General features: G+C 41.0%; 1 protein-coding gene across 2 annotated transcripts in view; it reads left to right on the plus strand.

Annotated features, from left to right (window-relative positions):
• Positions 1-27005, plus strand: part of COL28A1 (collagen type XXVIII alpha 1 chain) — a 151515-nt gene that overhangs the window by 84443 nt on the left and 40067 nt on the right. For both annotated transcript variants that reach the window (XM_024577166.4, XM_053926548.2), the window contains exons 26-27: positions 11385-11453; positions 13498-13566. In XM_024577166.4, coding sequence (XP_024432934.2) covers positions 11385-11453; positions 13498-13566 — 138 coding nt within the window. The remainder of the gene's footprint in view (positions 1-11384; positions 11454-13497; positions 13567-27005) is intronic.

A 27005-nucleotide genomic window follows, 5' to 3' on the forward strand; every position in this document is an offset into this window, starting at 1 on the left:
CCCTATGGTAGATCCTGTCAGTTCCACTTTCAAAACAAATCTTGACTCTGTCTGGTTTTCTCCTGCTGCTTCCGCCAGGGAAATCCACCATCATCTCTTGCCTGAGCTATGAAAATACTCTCTTTCCTTGTCTTCCCTCTTCTACCTCTGCCCTTCTATATTACCTAGTAGGCAGAGGGGTCTTTTATAACCACAAGTCAGATCATATCTGTTTCCTTCTCAGAAAACACTCTGCTGTCTTCTCTTTGTGCTGAGAACAAGTTTGAACCACTTTCCACGCCTATGAGGCCCTTCACGACCTGACTATGGCTCCTGTCCATGGCTCCTGTCCCTTCCTCTCTTGCTGCTGCCCCACCACCCCCCTCCAGGAAGCCACACTGGCCTGCACTGCACACTACTTCAGCTCATTCCTGCTTCCAGGCCTTGGTTCTCTGAGGATGGCTCACCTCCCTGACCACCCACCCATGCAAAAGCAATCCTCCCTTTCTCCCTTCCTCCCTTCCCTCCCTCCTCCTCACTATCACGTCCTCTAGTGTATGTCCCACCTGGGACCTCCCATCACTTTCTGCAGTCACCTTGCTCATTTCCTACCTCGCATACTTCACAAGAGTAATTTTCCTGAAGGCAGGCTCTTTGTCTTGTTCTCTGCTAAATTCCTGGCTCCAGAACAATGTGTGCCACCCTATGGGAGCTTTGTAATATGTTGAATGAATGAAAAATGAACAAGCGATCAATAGTACCCTAAAGAGGACATTTTTCTTTAGAAATACACCCACTCAGTTCTTCAAATGCTTCCGGATCACTAGAGAGAGATGTTGGAGGTGTTCGATGGCAACTTTGTGGGTTTTGTTTTTGTCTGCCCCATCACTTAGGAGTGTGATGATGCCTTGGTAGTGCTTCTGTCCAGTGAATGGGGCAGGTGTTCTTTTGTCCTCCCCCAGTAGAACGAAAGGTTGGGACCCATGCACTGAATATCATCTCCAAAGGAGATCTCGGTTCCTGCCCCATCTCTGTCAGGGTGACCATCAGAGCCAGGGACAGGCTGTGTCTCAAAGTGCTGAGTGAACTATGCAGAGGAGACACACTCGGGGGGCTTTTATCAAGGTTCTGGCTTGGTCAGGCTAAGGACCGAATCCGGCCCTCTCATACATCCCAACATGTCAATAACCATACTGAACTTGGGTATCCCAGTATTTTTTATTCTTTAAGGCAAAGTGTCTGTCTAATGCTAAATTTTAACAGTAGAAAGAGAAAGTTCAATATGTAAATCTCATTATTTTCTGCTTTGAGTGAAACATTAGTAAAAACTTTTGTTATTACACTAAATATTTCTTTAGAGAAATAGAAGCTTATTTCTATTTAAAATAAGGCATGATATAAAGTGTGTTAAATATATACTGTGCTATACTTGTATTCCAATGGAACAGTATGGTCATTTACATTTTTAGAGTAGATTATCATAAATATTTTATATAAGAATATGTTGTATTATATTAATTATACTATTATGCTACTGTCTTATAGGAGCAATAATAATAATGACAGGAACTTAGGCACAGATAGGGAGCATTTAAAAATTTGATTTTTGTAAATATTCACTATATTGGGTTATTTAACATATAGACTAAAACATTTACTAAATGATTTCACATACTATTTCTCTTGTACTTGTTTTCATATATACATTTTTTAGAGAGAGAAAGAAAGAGGGGAGAGAGAGAGAGAGAGGAAGATTGATCCATCAGTTTGTTGTTCCCTTATTCATGCATTCATCGGTTGATTCTTGTATGTGCCCTGACCAGGAATTTAACCTGCAACCTTGGTGTATCAGGACAACACTCTAACCTACTGAGCTACCTACCTAGTCAGGGCTCATATACATTTTAAGGGGAAAGATCATGGGAAAAAATGTTCTTTCCAAATTTTATCTTTTCTATTTTTTTTTTTGGAACCGTCAACATGTTGCTAAAAGCTGTATGTTAAGTGAAACCTATTATCCCTGTTGGCCCACATGGGAGGCTGAGAGGAAGCAGCAGCCTAGATGCTCACCTCTAGCTGATGGGAGAAGAGAACATTAGCTTGGACCCGCCTCCATTGACCCACCTCTGTCTCCACTGCCATTTCCTTCTCTGCTGCCTCTTTCTATAGGTGCTGGGAAAGCATGTTATCCTGGGTATCACGAGCCCTGCAGAGAAATGTCAGGAGGGTGAGCTAGTGTTAGAATCAAAGATCGTGGATCATAAACTTAAAAATCGAGGAAATTTTAAAAGCAAACATCAGCTTTTCATAACTCAAAATCATCTATTCTCTTTTAAAGAAGCCTTAAAGCCTCTATGTGGCCTTTTTTTTTTCCTAAAGAAAACTTGGATACACACTCAGAAACTGGTAAAGAAAGGAATATATTCATAGAAGTCGACTGGCAGAGCTAAGGTGAAACTCTCACAATGCCTGAGGTTGTCAGTGGTAGCAAAAGTACAGGACTTAAAGGTGCACGAAAGTCCTTCTCCTTCAACTTTGACTTTTAAAATGGCAGAGAAATTATGTGTGTAGTTGCATAGACATATAGATCTGATATGTTTTTCATTTAAATTCTGTGTAGTCACCTTAAAATATTGGCCTGAGGGCATTAACTTACAAAACGAGTGTGTTTTGAAAATGAGGAAACCATTAAGGTTGACGATGAATTTATGGTGGGCTTTTGTGATATTTAGTTAAGATCACATGTGTTTAGCACATGACACAGATATTTGAATCAAAGCTTCTGTGTTTTAAAACACATAAAAACCAGTCCCTGACATCTTGCACCCTTGTGGTGCTCTGTGGCTTTTTTCCAGGTGGAAGAATTCCATAGTACATCAGTGGCTAAGTGGCACCTCTATATCCATTACCTTGAATTTAATCCACATTTTGACAAGGGCTTCTGAGAGATTTCTAACATTTTTGTAAAAACTACAATGTTCAAGGAAACAGTAGATAGAGTTTTAAAATCTACTTTGGAAACAGGCCCTGAAGAGGAACAGGCAATCTGGTTTCTTGCCAAGTGAGAAGTGCTCATCCAGTGCCCTGACCCTGGACTCAAGTGCTCTGCTCATTGACAGGGAAGGCAGGTTCAAAGATCCCATCTAACACTGCCTGCCTTCCTTTAGGCACGCTTTGTGATTTGGGGACAATCATTACATAAAACTCATTTTCCTTTGAGAAGCTCAGATAACTCTTTGTTCCTGTATTTTCACCACAAAAGGCTCCTGAGGTGGTGCGTATTGCCCCAGGGCTGACGCACTGACACAGCTGAGGGTAACACTTTGTTCTTGGACTCTTAGGAGAGGAATCAATGCAAGGAGTGGCTCCCCTGAGCTCCCTAAAGGCAAGTGCATCCTCCATGTTCCTCTCTGAGCTCCTTGAGCCCCTTCAGTGTGCTAGCCCCTCACAGAGAAAGCCATGGCCTCCCCCAAAGCTTTGGAGCCACTGAACTCAGCCAAATCTTGCACAGAGATCAAATGTGGTTTTTGGAGCCTTCAAGGGATCTCTTAACCATCAAGTGGTTGGAATAAGGTCTGTGGGCAGAAAAACTTATTGGGTTGTTGTTGTTACTGTCTAAATATTTCCAGAATATTGCGACATTTTTAAACAACCCCCTTATTTTATAGATAAGGAAATCAAGAACCATAGAGGTTGAACAACTTGCCCCTTTATAAATGGTTTTGATACTATATTGTATTTGCATGTGAGAGGGAACTATGAGTACAGGCGAATGAATAAAAGACTAGATGCATGAAGAGATCAGAGCGGAAGAATGACTTGGCCTGACCGGCAGATGCTCAGTCTCCAGAGCTATCCCTCCTCTGCCTATCGCGGGGCCATTTCGTGCACAGTGGGGTGGTTTCTCTTTCCATCTAGTTTTCCATTGTCCTGACTTAAAATATGTCAACATTAAGGAGAAGCATAAACCTAAACCCCAAAGAGTTAAACATTTTTAAAAGCTCTAAATGTTTGAAGATTATAAATATATGCTTTATTTGACAAAAGTGGTCCACTGTCATAAATTAAAATGCAAGTGTATGTAAAATTCCACTGAGTATCATTATTCTAAAAATGTTCCCAGCATCTGAATCGCCCCTCTGTTCTCTGCAATGGCTCACATATGTGCACACCACCAACAGGCAGCGGCCGAACAGAGGCGCGATTCACACAGAGATGCATTAGGAATTTGTAGATTCCATCAGCGGACGTGCGCTGGACGAGGAACTCCGTTTTGAACTGTGTCCAACAAGGAGGGCTAGCCTAGGACACAGCCTTCATGTAGCGAAGTTAAGGGTCCACGATTCCAAATTGGAGTTGAAGACACCTACCTCCCGTAGCTGGACTGCAAAATTGCTACAGGCAGGACAATCAGCTCAAAGAACAGGACTAATTAAAGCCAGAGCCATATCAAATTTCACTGCCAGACAGTGTGACCTTTAGATTTCAGTAAAGGTCACATTCCAACCAGGAAAACTTGATTAGGTGACTTCTCAAGGTTATTTCCCGACTCAGTTCTGTGCATGATCTCTAAAATCCGAGCTGCACTCCAGCCTCTCATTATGTTCAGTATTGCCTTCCTTCCTCTGGGCATTGGTTTTCCTAGCTCTGCTCTTCTCTCCCTGGGGGCCCACACGTATCTTCCCTTTAGGCCTGGAGGTGCACACTGAATCCCAATGTTCTCCACCCATGCCACCACCAACATATTTTTATTTTTGATCATGCAGACTGGAGGAAATTTCCCCCAGCAGAAAGTGACATTGAATATCAGTACAAGAGAGCCTTTCCTTCTCTGTCATTAGGGGCAGTGACAATATTTCAATTTTCAAGGTTTCAAACTCGGTGATATAAGACTCTCCCTCCCCAGTGAGATTCTTGGCACAGGAGAATCATTTGCTCATCTTTGAGGAGCTGATTTTGAGAAAAGAAAGAAATAATCAACAACAAATCCCTAAATTCTCAAGCAAGTTTTTAAATTATCATGGGTATTGAGTTACTGCTGCTTTGGGGTGAGTAGTAAATTTCTAGAAGAGAAATTGATTTGAAGAATTGAAATCATTTTAAATATTTTGAAATTTAAAGCTGGAAAAATACACTAAAGGAAAAGTTACAGTGATTTGAGTGCTTGAATTCTAGTATCTTCTAAATTTTTTCCTCATCCCCCTGATATTTATGCTAGGAATTGTTACTGTCTCCCTTTTCAGTGGGTGTCAATAAAAAGTGGCTGAGTGATATGACAATGGCCAGTCAATAATTAATACACATTATTAATATCCGGGTTGTCTGTCCATAATCTTAGGAGAAGGACTGTAAAATTTTCATTGACATCCTGACAACCCAAGTGAGGTAGTGAAGAGTCACTAACATTGCCTGTACTCAGAGATGCGTTAGGAATTTGTAGACTCACTTTACATAATTCACTCCAGCGTGGTACTTAAGTTTGTGGTGGTTGGAACCTGAGTAGCTAGCTGCATCTTAATTTTATGTAAAAGCCAGAAAGTAAGGAACATAACGCAGCTGCTAATCATCATTCTACCTCATTTTAAAATTCAGTTGTTCCTTGGTTTCATCATTTAGTAGAATCTTCAGTGTACCATTCCTTAGAAAATTCTTAAGAAGCTCATTCTTTTCACAGTAAATTTAATTTGCATTTCATTGTCCCCAGAGTAAAAAAAAAGCATAAAGTCACTTATACAACAACTGTAACTTGCTTCTGTAGTCTTCTCAAAGGGTGACAGGCACTGAATCAACACAGAGGGAGAAATCATGATTAAGCTTCACTTGTTAAGGTGTGTGAGGGGAGAGGGAAGGAGAGAGAGTCGAACGGGCTCTTTTGTTTCTAGGAGTGCTATCTTCTCAAATATTACATTTCAAACTTATAAAATATAGAAAATATAACAGATTGTTTCCTTCTCACTACTCTACTTGAGACTTCTGCCACTTATTAGCTGTGTGACCTCAGCAAGTCATCGTGTCTCAGACTTAGCCTCCTCATCTTTGATGTGGGATAAGAATGCCTACTTCACGGTTTACTCTAAGAAATTAGTGGAATTATGTCGATAAGACATTTTTATGAATTCTGACATACCAAAGTAGTAGTAGTAGTAGTAGTAATAGTCATGTATGCATTATTCTGCCAAATCAAGTATACTGCAGTATGGATAAAAACAGAATAGGAATTTGTGTAGGCAGGAGATCTGGAATAAGACCAATGAAAACATCAGGGTAAGCCACGAAATTGAGGAATGGAGATGGAGGGAAAATTGAAAGGGAGCCTTAGACAGCGGGTACTTGTGCGGATTGCGTGGGCCTCTCAGGGGCCTTGCAGCCAGGATATTTTCTTTCTTCCCCTTAAGAGAGCGCGATGGCATCAATGTAGGGAAAAAGCTCTGACCACCGCATAGCTATGTGTCTGCGTTCAGTGACCTCTGGAAGCGAGTCTATGGAGAAGTCAGCCTAGTTCATCCAGCCTTAGCCAGCGCTGAGGTGAGAGGTGGACTCTGGCCTCAAATCTTGGTTTGAGTAGCTTCTGGCTGCATGTTTTTTGGCAAATCCTGTATCCTCTTGAGCCTAACTTCCTTATCTGTAAATTAGAATAAGTTGATATTAATAGGGTCAGATAAGATAATGAATGAAAAGTGCCTGCCATGTAATAAACAATACATTTTAATTAGTATTTAATTACTAATTATAATAGTTTTAAGATGAACAAAAACAAAGACTTACCTCAAAGATTTAGTGAGAAAATGAAGGGCAGTGTGTTTTTGCTTTTTTCTTCCTTTTAAAAAGTAAAAGATTCAATAAATGATTGGTAGGATCATTATAAGATTATGTGTGATTTTAAAGGAGTTGAAATTCCCCACTCTGCAAGGTTATAGTCTAAGTAAAACCTTCACCAAATCACTTGTTAAGTTCACATATACAAGTATTGCAGGTAGTCTTAAACTTGACCATTTCCTGTCAAAATGAAAGGAGTATCTTTTCTAGCATCCCTTTGTGGGCAAAAAGGAAGCTGTGGGCCATCTAAGTAGTTAGTTGCTCTTCTGGGGGGCAGTGGCGGTAAGCAAGTGGGAGTAGGACTTAAGCTACGGTCGTATGAAATTGATGGATATAGTTACGAATGGCAGGTCCAGAATTTGCTCTCTGGTTTGCTCATTGTCTCCTAGTGCAAGAGCTCCCTCTGCAGGTTCTAGCAACTCTCGGATTCTGCACAGGAAGCTAAAGACCCGCTATCCAAGTACCTGCTGCACTTCTGTTCAGTTGTGAATGTCACTGCATCCATGGATGGACTGAAAATGCCATGGTAAACACACTTCTTCAGTGCCATGGGTGCTGCACGGTGGCAGAGCCGGTGCTATCAAGTGGTGAAGTGAGTCCCGACCCCACTTCTCTCACACACACTCCCCTGACGTTGTAGCCTAGCATGGGGCAAAAGCCAGGATGCATTTTTAAGGCCCCACCATAGTAGAGAGATGCTACCTCTGTGGGTTCACCCCGCTCATTAAGAGCTTGATGGTCCCACCTATTGAAAAGTATGGTACATATACACCAAGGAACGGCCCTCACACCTTGTTACTGACCAAGTCTTCCATCTGCAGACTACGTTAAGACTGGACTGAGGCTCTATCAGACCATAAAAGCCTGTATCAGATTATGTCCACATCGGTCAAAAGATACAGAACATATTTTGATAGATAAAACATGGCTATATATCAACAACTATATGAGTAAGAGTGGACAACTCGGCTGAGGTAAACAGTGTAGTACCACATACAACATGGGATCACACCCCTGCAAAGCTCATTCACTAGAGTTCACATATAGGAAAGGGCCCTACGGTGTCCACGGGGCAGCTATACTATCGCATTGAGCCTCCAGACATTTTAAAGGTGAGGGTCAGGGAGAACTAAATGAGAGAGAAAAAGAACAGCAGCAACAAACTTGATGAGAGTGGCCTAAAGTAAGCTCACAACGTATTTTAACTATTTTTCCCACTTACTTTCCCATCTGGGGTGTGTGTGTGTGTGAGAGAGTATTAGTATGGTAAATACTAATTGAGAAGGTGGTGACTAAAATCATCACAAGTATGAATTAGAGTGTCAAATTCTTTGTCAAAAGAAATGGCACTTTAAAAAAAATATCTATCTGCCTTCTTACCATGTCCTTAGTTTTAAAACGATTTTGTACACACCAAGAATGTATGAAGCATGTGTAAGTTATGCTAGTGATGACTGGATCTAGTGCTGTGTTCCTCCTCCCCTTCGCCCATCGTTCTAGCTCAAAAATCTCGGCTCCTTCTCCTGATCAAGGCTGAACATCACAGCAGCCTTTCCTCACCCTCACTGGTGAGATATTTTTTGGTATTGTTCATGGGTTTTAAAAATAGTTTATTAAATTATCACAAACATTAGTAAGCATATACAAAAGCAGTAAATTCCCATTTACCCCTCATGCTTGCTTTTTCAATGGTTATCACCTATCAGCATGTGATCAGTCTCTAGCTGTGTCCCCCACTCTCACTTCTCCTCACACTGCTCATCCCCGCAACCCCAGACTCCACCCACATAACACGCTGGCATTTGTCTCTCTGATGTAGGAACTCTGTTTTAAAAACCTAACTGATACCATTAGCAAACCTGAGAAATGTTAATAACACTTCCATAGTATCATACTATTTCAAACATTAAAATTTCCCAGTTTGTCTTGTAAATTTATTACAGTTGGTTGGTTTGAATTGGGATCCAAATGATGTGTACACATGGCATTTGAATTCATATCTCTTTTTAAAATCAAAGGTTACATGTCTTTTGTTTTTTTCTTTGCGCTTTCTTGGTGGACTTTTTTTTTTTTGTCCTTGAGGATTTTGCTAATGGTATCCTTATGATGTCGTTCAACATGTTTTTCTGTTCTTTGTTGTTTTTCTGTTTTGTTTTATAAACTGGTAGTTAGGTCTAGACACCTGCTCAGACACAGGTTCAATTTTTCTTAGTGAGAATACCTCCTAGGCAGGGCCGTGTAGTCCCGTTTCGTCACATCAAGTGTCTAACCCTCACCATGGAAGGGTGGAGAAAAACAGAAACGCAAGAGAGAGACCCACTGTATCTGGGGTGGGGGTAAGGGCAACCAGGCAAAAAAGACAATTATTTTCTGATAAAACATTGAATGGTTCTGGATAAAATCTCCTTAACTAGATTTACTACTTCACTGTGTTCGGCGTTGCTGGAGGGGCTCAAAGTGTAGCAGGGGTGGGTGTCAGTCAGGTGTAGCTGGAGACCTTCATACAGTGAGCTTGTAGACACTTCCTGTAAAGGACTTCACAGGTCCTCCAGAAAAGAGAGGTGATAAAAATCTATGTAATTCAAGACACGTTCATGTTCTCTACTTGGAACAGTTGGTGACTGGAGTGACCATTTAAACTGGGAGAATGTGGGGCCACTCGAAGGTGGGGGTCAGAAGGAGAGAGGGGTTGAGGAAAGAATTTGTGTCTGTGGTCTCAGGGGCAGTTAAGTAATGAGAGGAAGAGGGAGGCTGGAGACCAGAACCATAAGGGTGTATGGAAGCAAAAGGGAAATATGTAATTATAAAAATAGAGATTAAAAGAATTAAGTCAGTAATAAGATATAGTTTAAAAGTTTTCCTCACTCTTTTAAGGCCTTCTTTTCTCTAGAAGTATTTTAGGATTTATAAGTAAAAAGTAAAGAATGGGCTGTTTTTCTAGATAAACAATGTCATCATTTCTCAAAATCCATGATTTTGCACTGTTGAGAGCTGTGAGTTACTTAGTATTTATCTCCTACAGGATATGGATGCAAGGAGGCCCAGAGCAAAGAGCTTGGGAGATCGAGGTCCAAAGCCTGCTTCTGGTCCTTTCTTTTTCTTATTAACTTCATTGAGACATTTAGTATAACAAAGAAACCACCCATTTCAAGTGTACACTTCAGTGACTGTTTAGTAAATTTACCAGGTTACACAGCCATCGCCCTATGTGTTCTTAAGAATCTGGCTTCTTCTACTGCAAATGATGTTATGGAGGTTCCTCCATGTCTAATCATGCATGTGTAGTTCATTTCTTGTTGTTGCTGAATGTCCCACATTTTGTCTATCCAGTTATTATGCCAGTTGATGGACATTCAGGTTGTTTCCATTTGGGGGCTATTACGAATAATACTGCTGAGAACATTTGTCTGTAAGTCTTAGTATTGACATATGTTTTCATTTTCCTTGGGTGTATACCCAGGAGTGAAATTACTAGATCATAAGTTAAATTTATGTTGAACTTTTTAAGGAATTAACTGCCCAAGTGTTTTCCAAAGTGGCTGCACCAGCAAGATATGAGGGTTCCCATTTCTCCACATCCTCCTAGCCCTGCCTCTTACTAGCTGTACAGCCTTGGGCAAACTTTAGTTTCCTGCTTAGCAAAATAGGTGGGGTGGGGAGTCAACATTTACCGAGGGCCTGCTCTACGCTCCACTCTGCAAGAGGAGCACGCACATTCTTTGTTCACTTTGTCGTCCTCCCCATGAAATGTAAACAGGATTTTCGATACAGCTGGTGAACTGACTGAGGCTTGGAGGGGTAAATTAGTCATCCCTGTAATACAGGATGGTGGTAAATACTAAATTACAGCAAATAACATATATGAACATGCCTAGTAACATGCTGGGCATGCAGAAAGTGGCTAATGAAGACATTTTTGTTTCTGTTTCTTCCCATCATCATTCACATCTTAAATAGGTGTAACCACGGGGCTGACTTGTCCTAATCAGGTCTCACCACTTTCCTGGTGATAGTCACCTGGCATGGAACTGTCACGCTTTGGAGAGTCTGAAAAGCCTTTACAGAGTCTACCCTGCCGTCACAACCACTCCGGTGGCAGAGTGTCACGGGGCTGGCCCTAACCCAAGTTTCCTAATCTTTGTAAAGTACTGCGTAAAAGTACTAAGCAACTAGTCCAGGATGGGTCACATCTTTTCGTGGTTCCTTTTATTCATGTCTCTTTTCTCAATGGTGGTAATTATTTGTCCAAATTCCAGAGAAGGGAGTTCCGGGGGAAAAAAAAGTGCATATTAGGGTTGCCAAGTAGTTAATTGACTTGGTTGCTTTGAAATGGACCCAGTTGGCTTGCAGATTGAATAAATGGCAATAAGAAATGAAAACAAAGGGAGGTAACACTCCCTTGGTCAAGTGTAAGAACGTGATGTGGCATAAAAGGACTCTATAGCTTAGTCAAATTCAAGGGTGTGGAGTATTAAAAATATTTTTGAATATGTAAATTTATATGAAATAGTTTTAATATTTTAATGTTTTAAATATACAACATACAGGGTTTTAAAAAATTAGTAAGTTGTCATTCACTGTCTTTGCAGGGAGAGCCGGGCGTCAGAGGACCTCCAGGCCCCCCTGGGCCTCGGGGCGCGGGAACCCAAGGGCCAAAGGTGAGTCCTCAGGGCTGCGCTCTGTGTGAGGCTCAGGCACCATCGGTGGCAGCCAAGTGAGCACTAACTTCACAGTCTGTGCTCGTTTGGGTGCTTACTTCTTTTTTCTTGATTACTGATGAAAAGCCTTTTTTCTCATATCAAGTGAACTGTCAATAAATAGAACATTCAGGCTTATAAAGCTATTCCCTTCCCCAAAGAAATTGGTACGCCAGTGTCTCTTTAAAACCCAGTTGCAAAGTGCTCAAAATATTTCTAGGTTCCTTAGAGGCTGTGCCATCATTAAGAAGCACACCTTTACTTGGGCCACAGGTGCATCAGGTGGCCTTTTAACAGGACGCCAGCTAACGTATCTATTGTGTCATCTGTGTGTGGTACACTGTCAGGGCCTCAGTGCGATGTCTAGGTTTATTGTCTCCACGGAAGGTAAGAGAAACTTCCGTTGGCTCCCTTTGCTCTCATCCTTTGCTCTCATTTCTATTTCACTTCCTTTTGCCACATCCAGTTTGGTGACTATTCATCCTTTGGTTCTTTTAATCCAGTGTTTCTTAAGGAGGGAGATTTTGTCCTCCTCTCTCCACCCCAGGGGGATATGTGGCAACATCTGGAACCATTTTGGGGGGCGGGGGTCACAACCGGAGAAGGACTGCTGCTGACTTCTCGTGGGCGGAGGCCCGGGGTGCTGCTACATGTCCTACAGTGCACAGGACAGCTCCCATAGTAAAGAATCGCCCAGCTCAAAATGGGTTATTGTGAGTGTTGAGTGCTGATGTCAAGAAGCCCATTTTCATTTTTCATTCACCTGCTCAGCATTTTTTTTTGAGTTGTTCAAAAAGTAAGGCAAAGAATTATCAGGTATGTTTATAGGGAAAACAGGTGTTGATGAGCCATCACAAATTCAAATTACAAATAGATGTATTCACACCCAAAATGCCCAGAAGTGAATTAGACTCCTGTTATCAAGCAGAAAGGGGAGAGGCTTTATGAGCCAAAGTTACCGAGGACCTCGGAATCACTAAGATGCTTTATCTTTTGGTGTCCGTCAACTCCATTTGGGCAGTGGGCTATTTCTTAACCTCATAGACCACTCTATGTGGGTGAAGGGTGCCCAGGATGGTAGTACTTGTTATTGCTGGGTGATGGGAAGACGGGCCTAGTTTTTCTTCAGCGTCACCTTTATTTCTGTTTTATTTTATTGATTGATGGATTGATTGATTGATTGCAATGAGCAGGTATTCCTCTTATAATCAGAAAAAATAAAGGTTTTTTCATACTGGAAAGAAAAAGTCTGACTTATAGAGTAAATTATATTAACCCAGAATTTCTATAACGTTTGTCCCATCAAATGTTAATTTGGGAACTTCTGGGATAGTTAAACTAATATCTCTAATTTTGGGACTTCCTAGAAGCTTTAATGCTGGTATTTTCACATGTGCTGGAGATCTCCAAGGAGAGGTGCACACTGTGATGTAGAGCATTTTCCAATCTCATTTGACCACAGAAGTTTTTCCTCAGGAAGTACGGGGTCCACTTATGCCATAAGGATTACAGACTGGGAAATTGTGCCCTTTTTGCTTCATTTACATATTTTCTTAAAAATTCAACAAGGATCCACATCAATATCCACTGAATCTTTAACTGCAAGCCCGGTGAATTAGCACTCCATACTGAAATGCAGCAATCGACCCAAGGCTCCATAGATTGTCTGGGAGTGGTCTTTGTACCCCTGGCTTCTAGGGGTTGTTGGTAGGGCAGCTGAAGGAGCCCGGGTGACAAGGCTCCCAGGCCAACACTTCTGCTTACACCAAGCAGCTCTGCCTTAAGTCTTTATTGATATGTGGATTACATATAAGATTTTTGCAAAGGATTCTGTGGCTTAAAAATTTTGGAAAACCACTGTTTTATATAAAATATGACCTAGCTTATAGGCAGCATGGATGAGGGTCCTGGTCTGACTGAAGTAAGAACAAAGTTAAGAGCAATAATCCATTGTTTCTCCCTAAATCTTCTCACACTTGTCTGATTTCTCTCCATCTTCCCACAGGGTAATATTGGGCAGAAAGGCTTGCCTGGCCCCCCTGGCACCCCTGGCTACGGATCGCAAGGAATTAAGGTAAGTAAACACGTCTGTGCTAGAGTCACCTCTCAGTCCACAAGGGTGATGGAGAAAAGAGGCTGTGGACAATATAGAATAGGACTACTATGAAATAAATGTAATGTAAGTTTAGCCATTAAAATTGCATGCAGTATTTAAAGACACCAACCAGAAGTGCAAAAATGCTGTAAGTACATTCGTTTCAGGAACACCAAACATGACATAAATTGCTCGGCGAACAGTGTAACTGTCGCAGTGATCTGTGGGGCTGCTGCTGTGGCATCCCTGGTCCTGGGAACCCTGGAAACCTGATTGGCTCCCTCCATGGGCACCACAGCAGCCCCTGTCTTTCCTATGAAGTCGCTGCTGTGGCCCCGCTGGCCCCGCCCTGCAGAGGCGTTCCAGCTCCTGGAGACCTCGCTCCTGCTTTTTCCCAACCACAGATGTCTATTGATTGTGTAGATGAATGTGGGACTCTGGCTCTTCGGTCTCTAAGTGGCCTTGGTGTTTGAGGTTCACAGCAGAGGCCAGCAGGTTATATGACGCCATCATATTGACCCATTGTGAGCCTGCAGCCCTGACCTTTCCCCTAGATGTGGACTCTGGATGTGCCAGGAATCCCCAGGGGAAGTCAGAAGGGATAGGGCTGGGTCTTGCGAGAATTCCTTAATATGTCAATGAGCCCTGGAGGGGCCAGTACTTACAAGGGCCCGGAGGGTTATAATGAGAGGGTGGGCCATTCTAGTTGAAAAGCCCACTATGGGGACAGACAGAAATCTTAGTTTCTACTGAGGAATCATTCTAGTTTCCCTCTCTCCATCTTTAAGTCAGTTCCGGGGTCCTGATCAGCCCTGACATTTCCACAGTATTTTTTCTCAGAGGATCAGGAGGTCCTTATAAAAATAAAATCCCTGGTGGCCCTCCATAACTTTAGGATTCTGAGGTACATTGGCAGAATGGGACTATCGCTCCTGCTGTGCTAAACCCTTTATTCATTAAATGAATGCATTTCTACACCACTGGCTTCCATTCTTTAAGCCTGAACATGATGGATCCAGTCCTGGCTGAGGGAGCCCTCCCTGTGGGCGGTGGCAAAGGATGGGTTGACTGGTATGTCAAGCCCAGCCGGTTTATTATCAGTGTGAAAAAAATAACTTCAGTGACGTGCTAGGGGAGTCAGGTGAACACTATCTGGCGGAAATCCCAATGTCTCCAGAGATGACAGATAGAGAGGACTGCAGTTGTCCCTCGGTCACAGAGCTAGCAGCTCGACCTCCGAGGAAATGAAGGCAGACTCAGTCCGAATGACCTCTCCTGTCTATCTGTATTCTGACTTCAAAGGTATAATGGAAAGAGAAGGGCTTTAGAGCCACTCAGACCTTTGCCTGAATTTTCCAGTTGTGTAAGCTTGGACGAATCATCTGTCTTTGTCGAACCTCAACTTATTCATCTTTGAAATGGGGATGATAAAGCCCATTTACAAGGAGTTGTGGAGATGAAATTGCATAAACTGCCTAGAACATAGTAGTGGGTACTCAACTAGAGCTTGGACTATGGAGTCAACAGATTTGAATCATGGCTTCCTGAGTCCAACATCTCTGCCTCAGTTTCCACATCTGAGTAATGGGGGTAATGACAGCACTACTTCGTAAAGTCACTGTGAAGCATAAATGCAATTACATGAAACAGTATGTATAATGCATCTAAGACAGGAGAGGCACAGGCTACATAGGCAGTAAATGTTGTAGTTACTCACATTACTACTCTTTCCTGCTTCTCTTCCCTTTCAGCTAGCATTTCTTATATTTTCCAGGATGAAGGCCCAGAACTCTGACATCCAAGTGATTCAGTGCTCTAAAACATAAAATATTGGTTGCATTAATTAGTGTAGGCATGCCTTCAGAACCCCCAAAAGACCCCAAAATGTATAACAGCTCAAACACAATAGAGGTTTTTATTCGCATAATAGGCCATATGTGAGTGCTCCTTGTTGTTGTCAATTTTCTTCCACATAGAATTTCAGAGAACCTCATCTTCAGTTTATGGTTCCTTCATCTGCTGGGCTTCTTTTCCACTTACACCCAGCAAACAGAAAGAGAGAGTGTGGAAGAGGCACACTTGCTTCTTAACCGTCTTGGTCAAGAAGTGACAGACGTCACCTCTGACCACATGTTACTGGTGCGAACTAGTCTCACGGAAAGGGAGTCTAGCTCTGTGCCCAGGAAGCAGGGAAGCAGAGGTTTGGTGAACAGCTGGCGTTTACTGCCACAAATAATTTAACTTGTTTCTAGGTAAGATAAAAAAATTGTTGCCCTGTAGTATGTTGGTGGTTCCAGAAGAGAACAGGATGCAAGAGTGGTCTCCATAACAACTTCCAAAGTGCCTTGCCACTCTCCTGATACTGTGGGGCACAGTCACCTGTGCTTACAAAGACTGAGTCAGCCCTATGATTTCTTTTATCCTACCTTGAAAAGAAAACTTTACAGCCTTGATATCTTCTTATTTATTTCAAGCAGCATCAGGAACACAAGTGGGTGATTTGGAAATTGTTTTGAGTAGACAGGCTGAGTATCAGATAGAGTTGGACAAGGGTTGGGGTTCAGTGGGACCGGGACATTTTCATTTCTGTCTATGACAAAGTCAGGGTCAGAGGATGAGGGACACCTGAAACCTGGAAGAGAGCTGTGGTTCTAAGGCTGGGGGAAGATGGGCGTGGCAGCAGAGGAGGGAGGCGGAGCTGGCATGAAGAGCCTGATGGGGGGCGGGGGGAGGTAAAGAGGGCCCAGCAATGAGGCTCATGTGGAGAATAAGGGAGGGTGGGAATCCTGGGGGATTACTTGGGATGCCCCTAGCATTTGAGACCAGGAGGGGTGTGCTGGTGGGTGTGTCAGCCCAGCGTACGGGGCCTAGTGAAGGGGCAGCCAGAACAAAAGTGGGTTCTCTCACCAACGTGCTCTGATGAGAAATTCAGGGTAGAAGCTTGAAGATTCTTGGCTCAATGTTTAAGGTTAATATCATTTCTTAGGCAGATTTTTTGTTTGTTTCAGCTGTGTCAGGGTAACCCTGGTTCTGTAAACTCCAAACATGCTTTTTACTGCATCAGGCATTTTTGCTACCTCTGGTGTCCCTTCACCAGAAACAGTAAAACTTGAAAGAATGTCAGCATACTGTGATGGAAATCTCACATGGAGCCTGCCAGCCTTCTGCTGGGTGTCTACCTGGCACCTGATCTCTTTGAAAGTGTTCCAGAACCTATCGACTAGATTTTTATAGAGAGGACCCATTACGGCATGGAAAATTGTCTCCTTTAAAGGCCAAATAGAAATGACGTATTCATTGAAATGAAGTTGACCTAAGGGGGAAGATGGTCCCATTTATTAAAGGTCATGGGTAGATTCAATATGTACTAAGTCGTGAATATCTGCAGAAAGATTAAGAGGTAATGCCATTAAGAAGTTTTTCTAGTTTTCTAAATGTATAACCATGCATATAATGTTAATATTGCAAGAGGAGCAATAAACACACACATTTTAAATAGGATGACTTTTTGGTGTTTTAATTTAAAGCTTTCTTCCCCCTCCTGATTGTAAACAAACTAACAAAAACAAAGAAAAGCAGCAAAACCAGAAAACAAAACCAACCATGGTAATAGCATGTTCACTGCATTCAACCCGAACACACCTTAGAAACTGAATTGAAACAGTAAGGAATACTGTAGTTAACAGCATAACGTAGACTGTACATGTGTTTATGCCAGAATCTGCATTTGAATTAATTTCTAATACTTTTTCTGTGTTATAATTTTCAAATTCCCCTAATGATTTCTCTGCATAGAAAGGAGTTGTCGGAACCACATGGGAGGTTCATACTCTCAAACGGCTTGATGTTTTGAGATCACACCTGTCAAAATGCCTGTGGCAGAGAGGGCTGTGACTAAAAATCAGTCCTGGTTATCGAAGTCCACAAACCTAGTTACAGACATTGAAGGCTTCCCCGACATTATGATAACCTTTATTATTTTTAAACAAAATTAAAAGCAGTGATATGGGTTATAAACCAAAGCCAAAACTACTGAGCCCAGCGTATTCTCCAGATAGCTTGTAGATATCAGGGAAAGTGTGCATTAATTAACTGGGGCAGGCTCAGAGGCCAGACGTATTACTCCCTCCTCGGTTCACACTTTTCATTTCCTGCTGGGTCATTTAGGAAAAAGGATTTTTTTGGTCTTTTTTTAAATTTTTGAATCTGAATCTGAGGATACAATAGGTCATTTTCCTCTCTCAATCTCTTTATTAAATTTTTCTTTTTAATAACCAGTTCCCCAAACGAGGACTGGAATGGAAGTGTTGGGCTCTCCATTCGGTGGGGCCGGACCCCTCGGTACCAGGGTGCATTTATTGCCCACGTGCCATGAGCAAGGACCGAGGCATGGTTGGTGACCGTGTTCCTTCCACTGCCAGGAACCTAAAAGGACAAACGAATCCCTAAACCATGATTTCCCAAGGAAATATTGAATCCCACCCAAGGTTTGCTATGGTTTCCCCAATTCCCGAGAAAAGTCAAAAGGACTGAAGACTCGGTAACAAAGACAATGTCCGACGCCATGTGCTGATGCTGAATATTAAGAAAATAAATTGATAAAAAGATTTAAATTATTGCCAAAAATAAGAAAATCATATGAAACATTTTATTTAAGCGGTTATCATGAATTTCACTGAAGATTTATAAAAGGTATTTTATCTTTTCCCACCCATCACTGCTTAGTTAGAAGTAAGTTACTAGTATATATTTTCCCCCTCCTCCTTTCAGCAAGAGAAGTACCTTTACTACTCAGAGCTTTGAGCTCGGGGAAAAAAGTAGGGCCGTAATGGTATTCTCTAAGTTTCATGCATTATCTTATACAAGCCTCGCCAGCCTATGAAGTAGGCTTTAGGGAACCGGGCCACAGAGATGTTAAGTAAGTATCCAAGATCACTCACAGTGGCATTTCCCCGAAGCCTCCCTGAAGAAATCATGTGTTGGGTAATAAACAAGTCCGGGCAGATGCAGAGAGAGGAAAATGATCAGCTTGAGACTTTCAAAGGAAAATGCCACTCAAAATTGTATTTGCATGTTGGAATTAAAAGTTGACCCTTTAAGATGAGTGATATATACAATGAGGTCTTTTTTTTTTTTTTTTCTGATAACCTAAATATTTTTAAAAGGATGAAAGAGCCCTTCTTTTCCCCTGAGTGCATTTCTGTCAGGAGGCAGGGGTTGGACTTAGTGACCTTTTGAAATCAGATGGCAGGCACAAGACTAGGGATCACAGCCGGATGTGGGCTGGCCCCTGTGGCTGCCCTGGTGAGGCTTAACCACCCCTATGCCCTCACACGTTCCAAGGCTTATCTACCCTTTCTGGTTTGGCTGGTTGGCAGACACACTCTTTTGTACTGCAAATCTCCCTGACAAGCCAGTCAGTAGCCGCCTCGTCAGTAATATAAATCGTTTTTATTGCTTTTACAACTATCTTAGGGACTTTATAGTTATTGGCTTTCTATTATCAGTACCTTTGCTTATCTAGCTGCAGATATGACCTCATTTTAGATATAAGAAATGATGGGAAATGAGGTGAGTTTCCTGTCAAGGTTACTCTGAAGAGTCCCTAATGAAGCTAAGATTATGGAGTTTTCTGTGTGTTTTGTGGCTCGAATGGACAGGCTATGATAGCCCCCAGAATAATTTTTTTTCATTCTGTGAAAAATTCATCAATCATAAATTCTTCAGAAGTGTTTCTCACATCAGCAGGGTGGGAACCACTGACCCCACTGGTGTGCATTCTGCCCTCCAGGGGAAAGGCAAACAGTGAGACGAGCAAAGAGCATCGAAATGGAGAGAAACGGACAAAAAAATCATCTGCCTCTGAGACAGAGAGAGGGAATTAGGAGGGAAAAGAGAAAGGCAAAAAAAAAGGAAATTGGTTATGATGACTTTTTAAAGACACTGGTTAGTAAGGCTTTTGGTAAACGCTTCTATTGCCTGAAATTAATGTAGTTGTTGCCTTTTGGCTAAATTTTACTAGGTTTCTACTTTCATCATTTTACTTCTGTCCTTTTATTTTACATTTCCCTTAGACAACGTATTTGGGTTTTTAAATCTCTAGTCTGACAATATTTGTCTTTTGCCAGGAGCATTTAGTTATTTATTTTTATTATAACTAGTAAACTTTAAAATGTTATCTATTTTTCAATTTGGTACTATTTGTCTCACTTGTTCTATGATTCTTTTTTTTTAAAAAAAGATTTTATTTATTTATTTTTAGAGAAGGGAAGGGAGGGAGAAAGAGGAGAGAAACATCAGTGTGTGGTTCCTCTCGTGCGTCTCCTACTGGGGGCCTGGCCTGCAACCCAGGCGTGTGCCTTGACTGGGAATCGAGCCAGTGACCCTTTGGTTTGCAGGCTGGCACCCAATCCACCAAGCCACACCAACCAGGGCTGATTCTTTCTTTAAAAATCTTTTCTTACTCTTTTTTAAGATTAATTTTTAACTATTGCATTTCCCCTTTGGTAGTCTTGAATTTATACATTATTCTCCCTGTTTTTTCAATAATTACTCTTAAAAATATTCACAGTTGCCTTGTGAAATAGCCCATATCAACTTTCTGGTTACAATAGCTCAGAACACTTTGATTCCATTTATCCCTACCCTAATATTATTATTCTTATTTTATATTTTAATTACATTTCAATCTTTCAAGACATTTTAAATACTATTAATGCTTATTTAGACTTATCCACAAATTTTCTACTCTTTTCTCTTTAATCTGTATGGCGCCTCAGACTTGAACTCATGCCTGGCTTGGATTATTCAGAATTTTCTTTGGTGAAGACCTACCAGAGTGAACTCTCCTCACTCTCCTCATTTTTGTTTGCCTGAAACTATATTTATTTCTCCTTCATATTTTCTTAGAAGATATTTCTTAAGTATAGAATTCTAGATACACAGTTTTTCCTCTCAGTACACATGAAGATTTTCCTGTCATTTGGCCTCTGTTATTGCTCGCGAAAAGTTATCTAGACTGTCTAGCTATTCCTTTGGTGATAGTTTGTCCTTTTCTCAGTGGTTTTTAAGGGATTCTTTTTTTATTTGGTGTTATGCATTTCACTCTTTTTATTTGGTGTTATGCTTTCACTGTGATGCATTTAGATGTAGATTTCGTTTTATTTATCCTGCCTAAGGTTTGTTAGAATTCCCAATTCTGTGAACTAGTATTTTTTTTAAATTGTTTCTGGGAAATTCTCTGCCTTATCTTTCCATTAAGTAATTTGAAACAATCTACTCTAATCTTCCCCACTTCACACCCTCTCTGTCTTTTTGGAACAGCAATTAGTTAAACCTTTTTATTCTTTCCTTCTAAGTATCTGTCCTTTCATATTTTCAGTCTTGTCTTTCTGAGTTTACATTATCTCTAAGATTTTTCAGGTCTGTTTTCCAGTTTGCTAAATCTTTTTTCAGCTGTATCAAATTTGTTATTTAGTCTGTCCATTAAATTTTTAGCTTCAATTAATATTTTTTATTTCTAAATGCTCTATTTGAGTTTTTAAAATCCACATATTATTCTATATAGAGTATTCTTTTAGAAAAAAATATTCAGACCATATCCCTTCCTTGCTTAAAAAGCTCTAAAGTCTTCCTGTAATCAATCTTTCTTTTTTTCTTTTCTTTCTTCCTTTTTTCCTTCTTTCCTTCCTTCCTTCCTTCCTTCCTTCCTTCCTTCCTTCCTCCCTTCCTTCCTTCATTCCTTCCATGTATTTTTTCCATTACCATTTAGTCCCCTTATACACCCCTCCCCCTAGCAATCTTCCCATAATATTTTTTAAAATTAAAGAAAGAAAAAAAGAGAGGGAGAAAAGCTCAAAAGGCTATCTGTGACCTGGATGCTGCCCACCTCTGAGACTTGATCCTGCATCTCCCTTTGTCTCACGCAATACAATCAGGGCACAATCATTTTCTTTCTGTTTTCAGAAACAAAGGTCATTCCTTCTGTAGGGCCTTTGCACTACTGTTTCTCCTATTTTAGCATTTCACATGGCTGGCTCCTTCTCTTTACAGATCTTAGCTCAGATGTTATCTCCTTAGAGAAACCATTCCTAACCTCACCGTTCCATCTCTACCCCATTCTCAATCATCCCATGACATTGTCCTGTTTTATTGTTTTCATAACAATATCACCACACAGAAATATTTGTTTCCTTGTTTACTTGTATGTTATCTGTCTTCTCCTGATTTAAAAAAAAAGAACTCCTTGAGAACAGTGGCTTTCTTCCTCTCATCCATCTCTAATTTCCTAGCATTGAGCAGAGTGACATATCCTAGGCACTTAACAAATACTCATTTAGTAAATGAACAAAGTAATGAGCGATTGAATGAATGTGTGGAGGTTGGTGAATGACGATAAAGTTCTGCCTGTAACCATATTGTTGACCTGCAAAGTGCTTCATTTGTATATACTTTAATTCAATAAACTGTGATTAAATTCCATCATTAAGAGTACTCTAAACTTGGTTGATCTAATAACAAATCTTGGAAGTGCTGGATTTGGCTTTCTTGAAAGTATATGTTTGTGATTGATTACCATAATACAATGGGATCACAGTGAATGTTACAAAAGTAAATGTACTTGTTCGATGTGAATAAACCACAGGGTATTTTATCTGGTGGTTCTTTTAAATACTCAGTGGATTCTGCCCAGTGAGAATGAGAACATATATACAAAAATTCTTGATTGAGCTGATCTAGGTCTTACTTCTAAAGACTCGCTAATAGATTAAAATAGTCACAGGGACGTAAAGCACAGCACAGGAAATAGAGTAAAAAATATTGTGATAATTATCTCTGGTGCTATGTGGGACAACAGTTATCAGGGGGATCACTGCATAAGTTACACACGTGTCTGACCACTGTGCTGTACACCTGGAACTAATATAATATTGAATGTCAACTGTAGTTGAAAAATAAAAAAAGCTAAGGAGAAAAAAGCATGGTCCATCAGTGCCTGTCACCAGACCAGCCCGTCATTATGCCACATCATGACATGCTCCACGGGCCTCTTAAGTTAACAATTAAGTTAGAAATAAATGACAGACCCAGTGCTATCCAATTGTTAGATTTTCACAACTTTGTAGTTTTCACCAGGAAGTGTAAGTCTTGGGAAGGGACAGGTTTTCTTGTGAGTTCATATTGTAGAGATGACATTTAAAGAGTAGTACTAACACATTATCAATTCCTATTCATTGGTGTAAAGAAATGAGTTTTTTAAGACTTTTTTTTTTGGTGTATGCCATTATGCCTTTAAAGAGTAGCTCTTAAATTTCAATGTTGAAAACAGATTTTTAATTTATTAGAGTACTAGTCTTCTGAAAGTTCTCCAACTGGCTTCTGTTGGTTTTAAAATGAAATCTGAGGAGTCAATAGTTCCCACTGTGATTATTATGCCAGTTTTAGAAAGAAATAAATCTTCCCTGGACCTCGATCTGTCCTTTCTCCTTTAATTACCTTACTGTGGTGGTTGCACACAGCAAACACATTGGCTGTGCAGTTTTTACTGTGTATATATTAAAAAAATCGTGTACGCAGACTCTGCCAGGATCGTGATGAGTAATGCTAATATGTCCTTCAATACAGAATCTGTTTCTGTTGTGCCTATAAGGAAAATAAGTTTTATACAAGTTTTTTTTTTAATTCTTACCTGAGGACATTTTTTACTACTGCTTTTTGGAGAGACAGAGGTGGAGGGGGTGGAATGAGAGAGAGAGAAAGAGAAACACATTGATTTGAGAGAGAGAAACATCAGTTGGCTGCCTCCCATATGTGCCCCTATCGGGCATCCAACCTGAAACCTAGGTATGTGCTCTGACTGGAACCAAACCACCTGTGGGGTGATGCTCCAACCAACTAAGCCATACTGGCCAGGGCATTTATATACAAGTTTTTAAATCAGATCTTCCTTCTGCCCAAAATTAAGGATACTGACCCTAGTATTGAGTCCTAGCTAGTTGTACAAAAGTTTCTATTAGCAATTCATTCAATATGTATTTATGGAGCATATGTAAATGCCAGAATCTGTTCTAGGTGCTTGGGATGTATCAGGAGCAAAAGAGACAAAGATCTGTCTTTATGGAAGTTGCATTCTTTGAGCAATAAATATAGTAAATAAGTTATATCTTTGAAGATGGAACTGCTATGGCCAAAAAAGGGGAGAAGGGCAAGAGTATACAGTGGGGCGGCCTCAGGAGATTGTACCATTTGTGCTGAGACCTGAGGAAGGTGTGGGAGTGACCCTTGTGGATTTCCGAGGGAAGAACAGTCCAGGCTGAGAGAGGAGCTCTTGCAAAAGCCATTCAATAACAGGAGGATGCCTGGCATGTTCCAAGAAGAGCAAAGAAACTTGGTGGCTGGAGAGGGGTCAGGGAAGTAACAAGCTGAGGTTGCAAGATGGCCAGTGCAGGTGTAGCCACATAGGCACTTGTAAGGACTGGCTTTTACTTAGAGTAAAGCTGATTTCTGAGCTTTGACCAGCAGTGTGGTATGGTCTGACTTACTTTTTAAAAGAATAACTCTGGCTGCTGGGCTGAGAAAAGACTGTAGCAGGACCAGGATTGGACTAAGGAGGCTATTCAGGAATTCAGGCAATTACAAATGGCATTTGAAAATCTAAGCCTTATAATCAGTTCACATAAATTTAACTCCCTAGGGAAAGATTTATATCTAGTGCCCTGTGTCTGAAAACAGGAACGTGTAATAGAAAATGTTATGACAAAATTGATGGCAGACATATGTCTGATTGCAGATCTGCCAACGGAATTTTAAGCTGCTGAACCATACAGAACTGTATTTTATATGTGGACTGTGGCACAGAAAACAAAAAAATCCTAAATCCTAATCCTAGATACAGTTCTCATTATGCATTTGGAGAAAACAAAGGTGGAATTTCCCTCTCTCCTTTGCCTTTCTCCCTTTCCCCTCTTTTTCTCTCTCCTAAGTCTGTGATAATTATATGTTGATACATTATCAGTGAAATTATGTGGTTTAGGACATACTTATGATGGAAGTGCCACTTGTTATTACCTGACTTCCCTGCCAAAGTCCAGGAAAAGTGGCGTCTGCCTTCTATGGGCCATTAGAAAACTTCCATAGTAAGATGTAGGCATAAATACATTTCAGAAAATCTAGTTTATATTTTTAAAAACCTTTATATATTTTCATATCAACCAAATACATCTAAAGAGTCTTTAAATACACCCAAAGAGATCAGCTTCAAAAAATGGCAATACTCCATTTGATCTAGACACCCAGTCTTCTGTCTTCTCAACGCTCCCCCACCGACACCGCCCCTGCTCTCAGAGATGCAGTCCTGCTGAGAGTCTTTCAGTTTCCTGTGGAAGCCTCATTTCCCGACGCCGGTGCTTTAGCCTATGCTGTTCCCTCTTCTTCAAGAAACCCCTGTCGCTCCCCACTTCTACAGGCTCATTTTTCCTCTTACGTCAGGACTTGTATTAGGTAGGTTTCCTCCAGAAGCCTTCCCTGTCTCCTTACCCTGTGTTTCCTTTGTGTTTTCCTGGCACGCTGCATAATAACGCCCATCACAGACCCTTTCACATTATATTGTAAGCACTTGCTTTCTCATCTAAACACCAGATTCTGTGAGATATGTGAGATTAGCAGATGTCTTGTGTTTGTTTTTTGTTTCCTGAGCACCTACCGTACGCACACCTGGCAGCTATTAAGCATCCCATGAAAAATGAACAAGTCCTGTCTGTAGCCTTCCTCAATATTGAGTCTCTTGCCTCTTTTCCAGAGCATTCATTCTACAAACACTCCTCAGCAACTACCATGTGCTGGGCACAGTGCTGAGTGCTGGGGACAGAAGTAACTGTGAGAGCTAAAGCATCTGCACATGGAGGTTAGATTCTATAGAGTTTCCGTTTGCATTCCCTTACATCCACTTACTAAAAAAATAAATAAATAAAATATACCATGGGGGAGAAGAAAACAGGGACCTGTGGATTGCATCTATTGGCTCTTTACCTTATAAAGGATAAGAGGGCTTTGTTTCATATTTTGATTAGATATTTATTTCACTCAGAGTGAAAGCTACAAGTCCACATAGTCTTATTCTCTAAAGCAGTTTGCTTTCAACCTGTGACATCTGCTACATACAGTCTCTCATATGCCACCTGAGTAGTGGAATGTCTTTGTGTTGGAAGTATTGGATGAAGAGTGGTATATCTCATGGAACTGGGAACTAGTAAGACTGAATCCACATATCACCCACCAATATTATCCCATTCCTTCTGAGCTATAGAATATGTGTATTTATAATTTACCCCTTCTTGGCGCATAAGGCAATGTCATTGCAACCAGCCTTGGCAAGAAGTCACACACTCTCCTCAAGTCTAACCCTGGTGCTTTGCTGATGAAGTCATGAAGTGGCACTAACTAAAGTCAGCCAATGTAGACCATCTGTACTGATGGTAGATTGCAAAGGAGGAATTAAGGAACAAAAGACTCAGGGAAACACTTCTCCCACTGGGAGAATCCCTTTACCACCTGCTTTTGCTTCCTTTGTCAAAAATACTTCCTTATTGGCCATGTTCTTTGTCCTTCTTCACTTGGCGTTCCTAGCTCTTGACATTCCATACTGTATGTTAAAAAGTGGGATAGAAGCTCAGACCGTGGGTGGGAAAACTTTTGGTGTTCTTAATTAGCAGTCTGGGATACATGCCCGTGGCTGGCAAACTCAAGAAATGAAGCAAGTCATGAGGTGAGAAGGCTTTGCACAGAGAAGTAACCTGGCATAAATCATGTTTTAAAAGGATGGTTCTGGAAGCATGTAACAAATAGACTATGGGGTACAAAGGCAAATAAAAGGCTGAGATAGGAAGATATTGCCAAAGTTGGATGAGAGATGGTGATGGTTTAGCCCAGGGTGGTAATGGTGGAAATGGTAAGGACTGGTTGGATTCTGGATTGGATGTGGGGTGTAAGATGAAGGAGATAAGGTGACTAAGAAATTTGGCCTAAACAACTGGAAGGATGGAGTTGCCATTTTCTGAAATGGGAGAGTCTGTAGGAAAATGGGGATGGTAAGGTGCACAAGAAACCAATTCACATAACCTGAAACTTAGATTTGGACGTGTAAAGCTAAACCTCCAGTGGAGCTATTAAGTAGGAGTTTGGGAATAGGAACTAGAGTTTGGAGGAGAGATCCAGACAGGAGGTATAAATTTGATTTAACAGCATATAGACAGTATTTTAGTTTGGGCCGTGGATGAGAACATGTGGGGAGTTAATGTAGATAGAAAAGAAAAGAGATCCAAGGACTGGGCCCCGGTCCCTCTCGAATTTGGAGGTTTTTATGATGAAGACAGCATAGCAAAGGAGACTGAGAAGCAGTAGCCAGTACATGGAGAACCAAG

This window comes from Desmodus rotundus, chromosome 6, assembly GCF_022682495.2.
Source record: "Desmodus rotundus isolate HL8 chromosome 6, HLdesRot8A.1, whole genome shotgun sequence".
In the NCBI taxonomy this organism is placed as follows: Eukaryota; Metazoa; Chordata; class Mammalia; order Chiroptera; family Phyllostomidae; genus Desmodus; species Desmodus rotundus.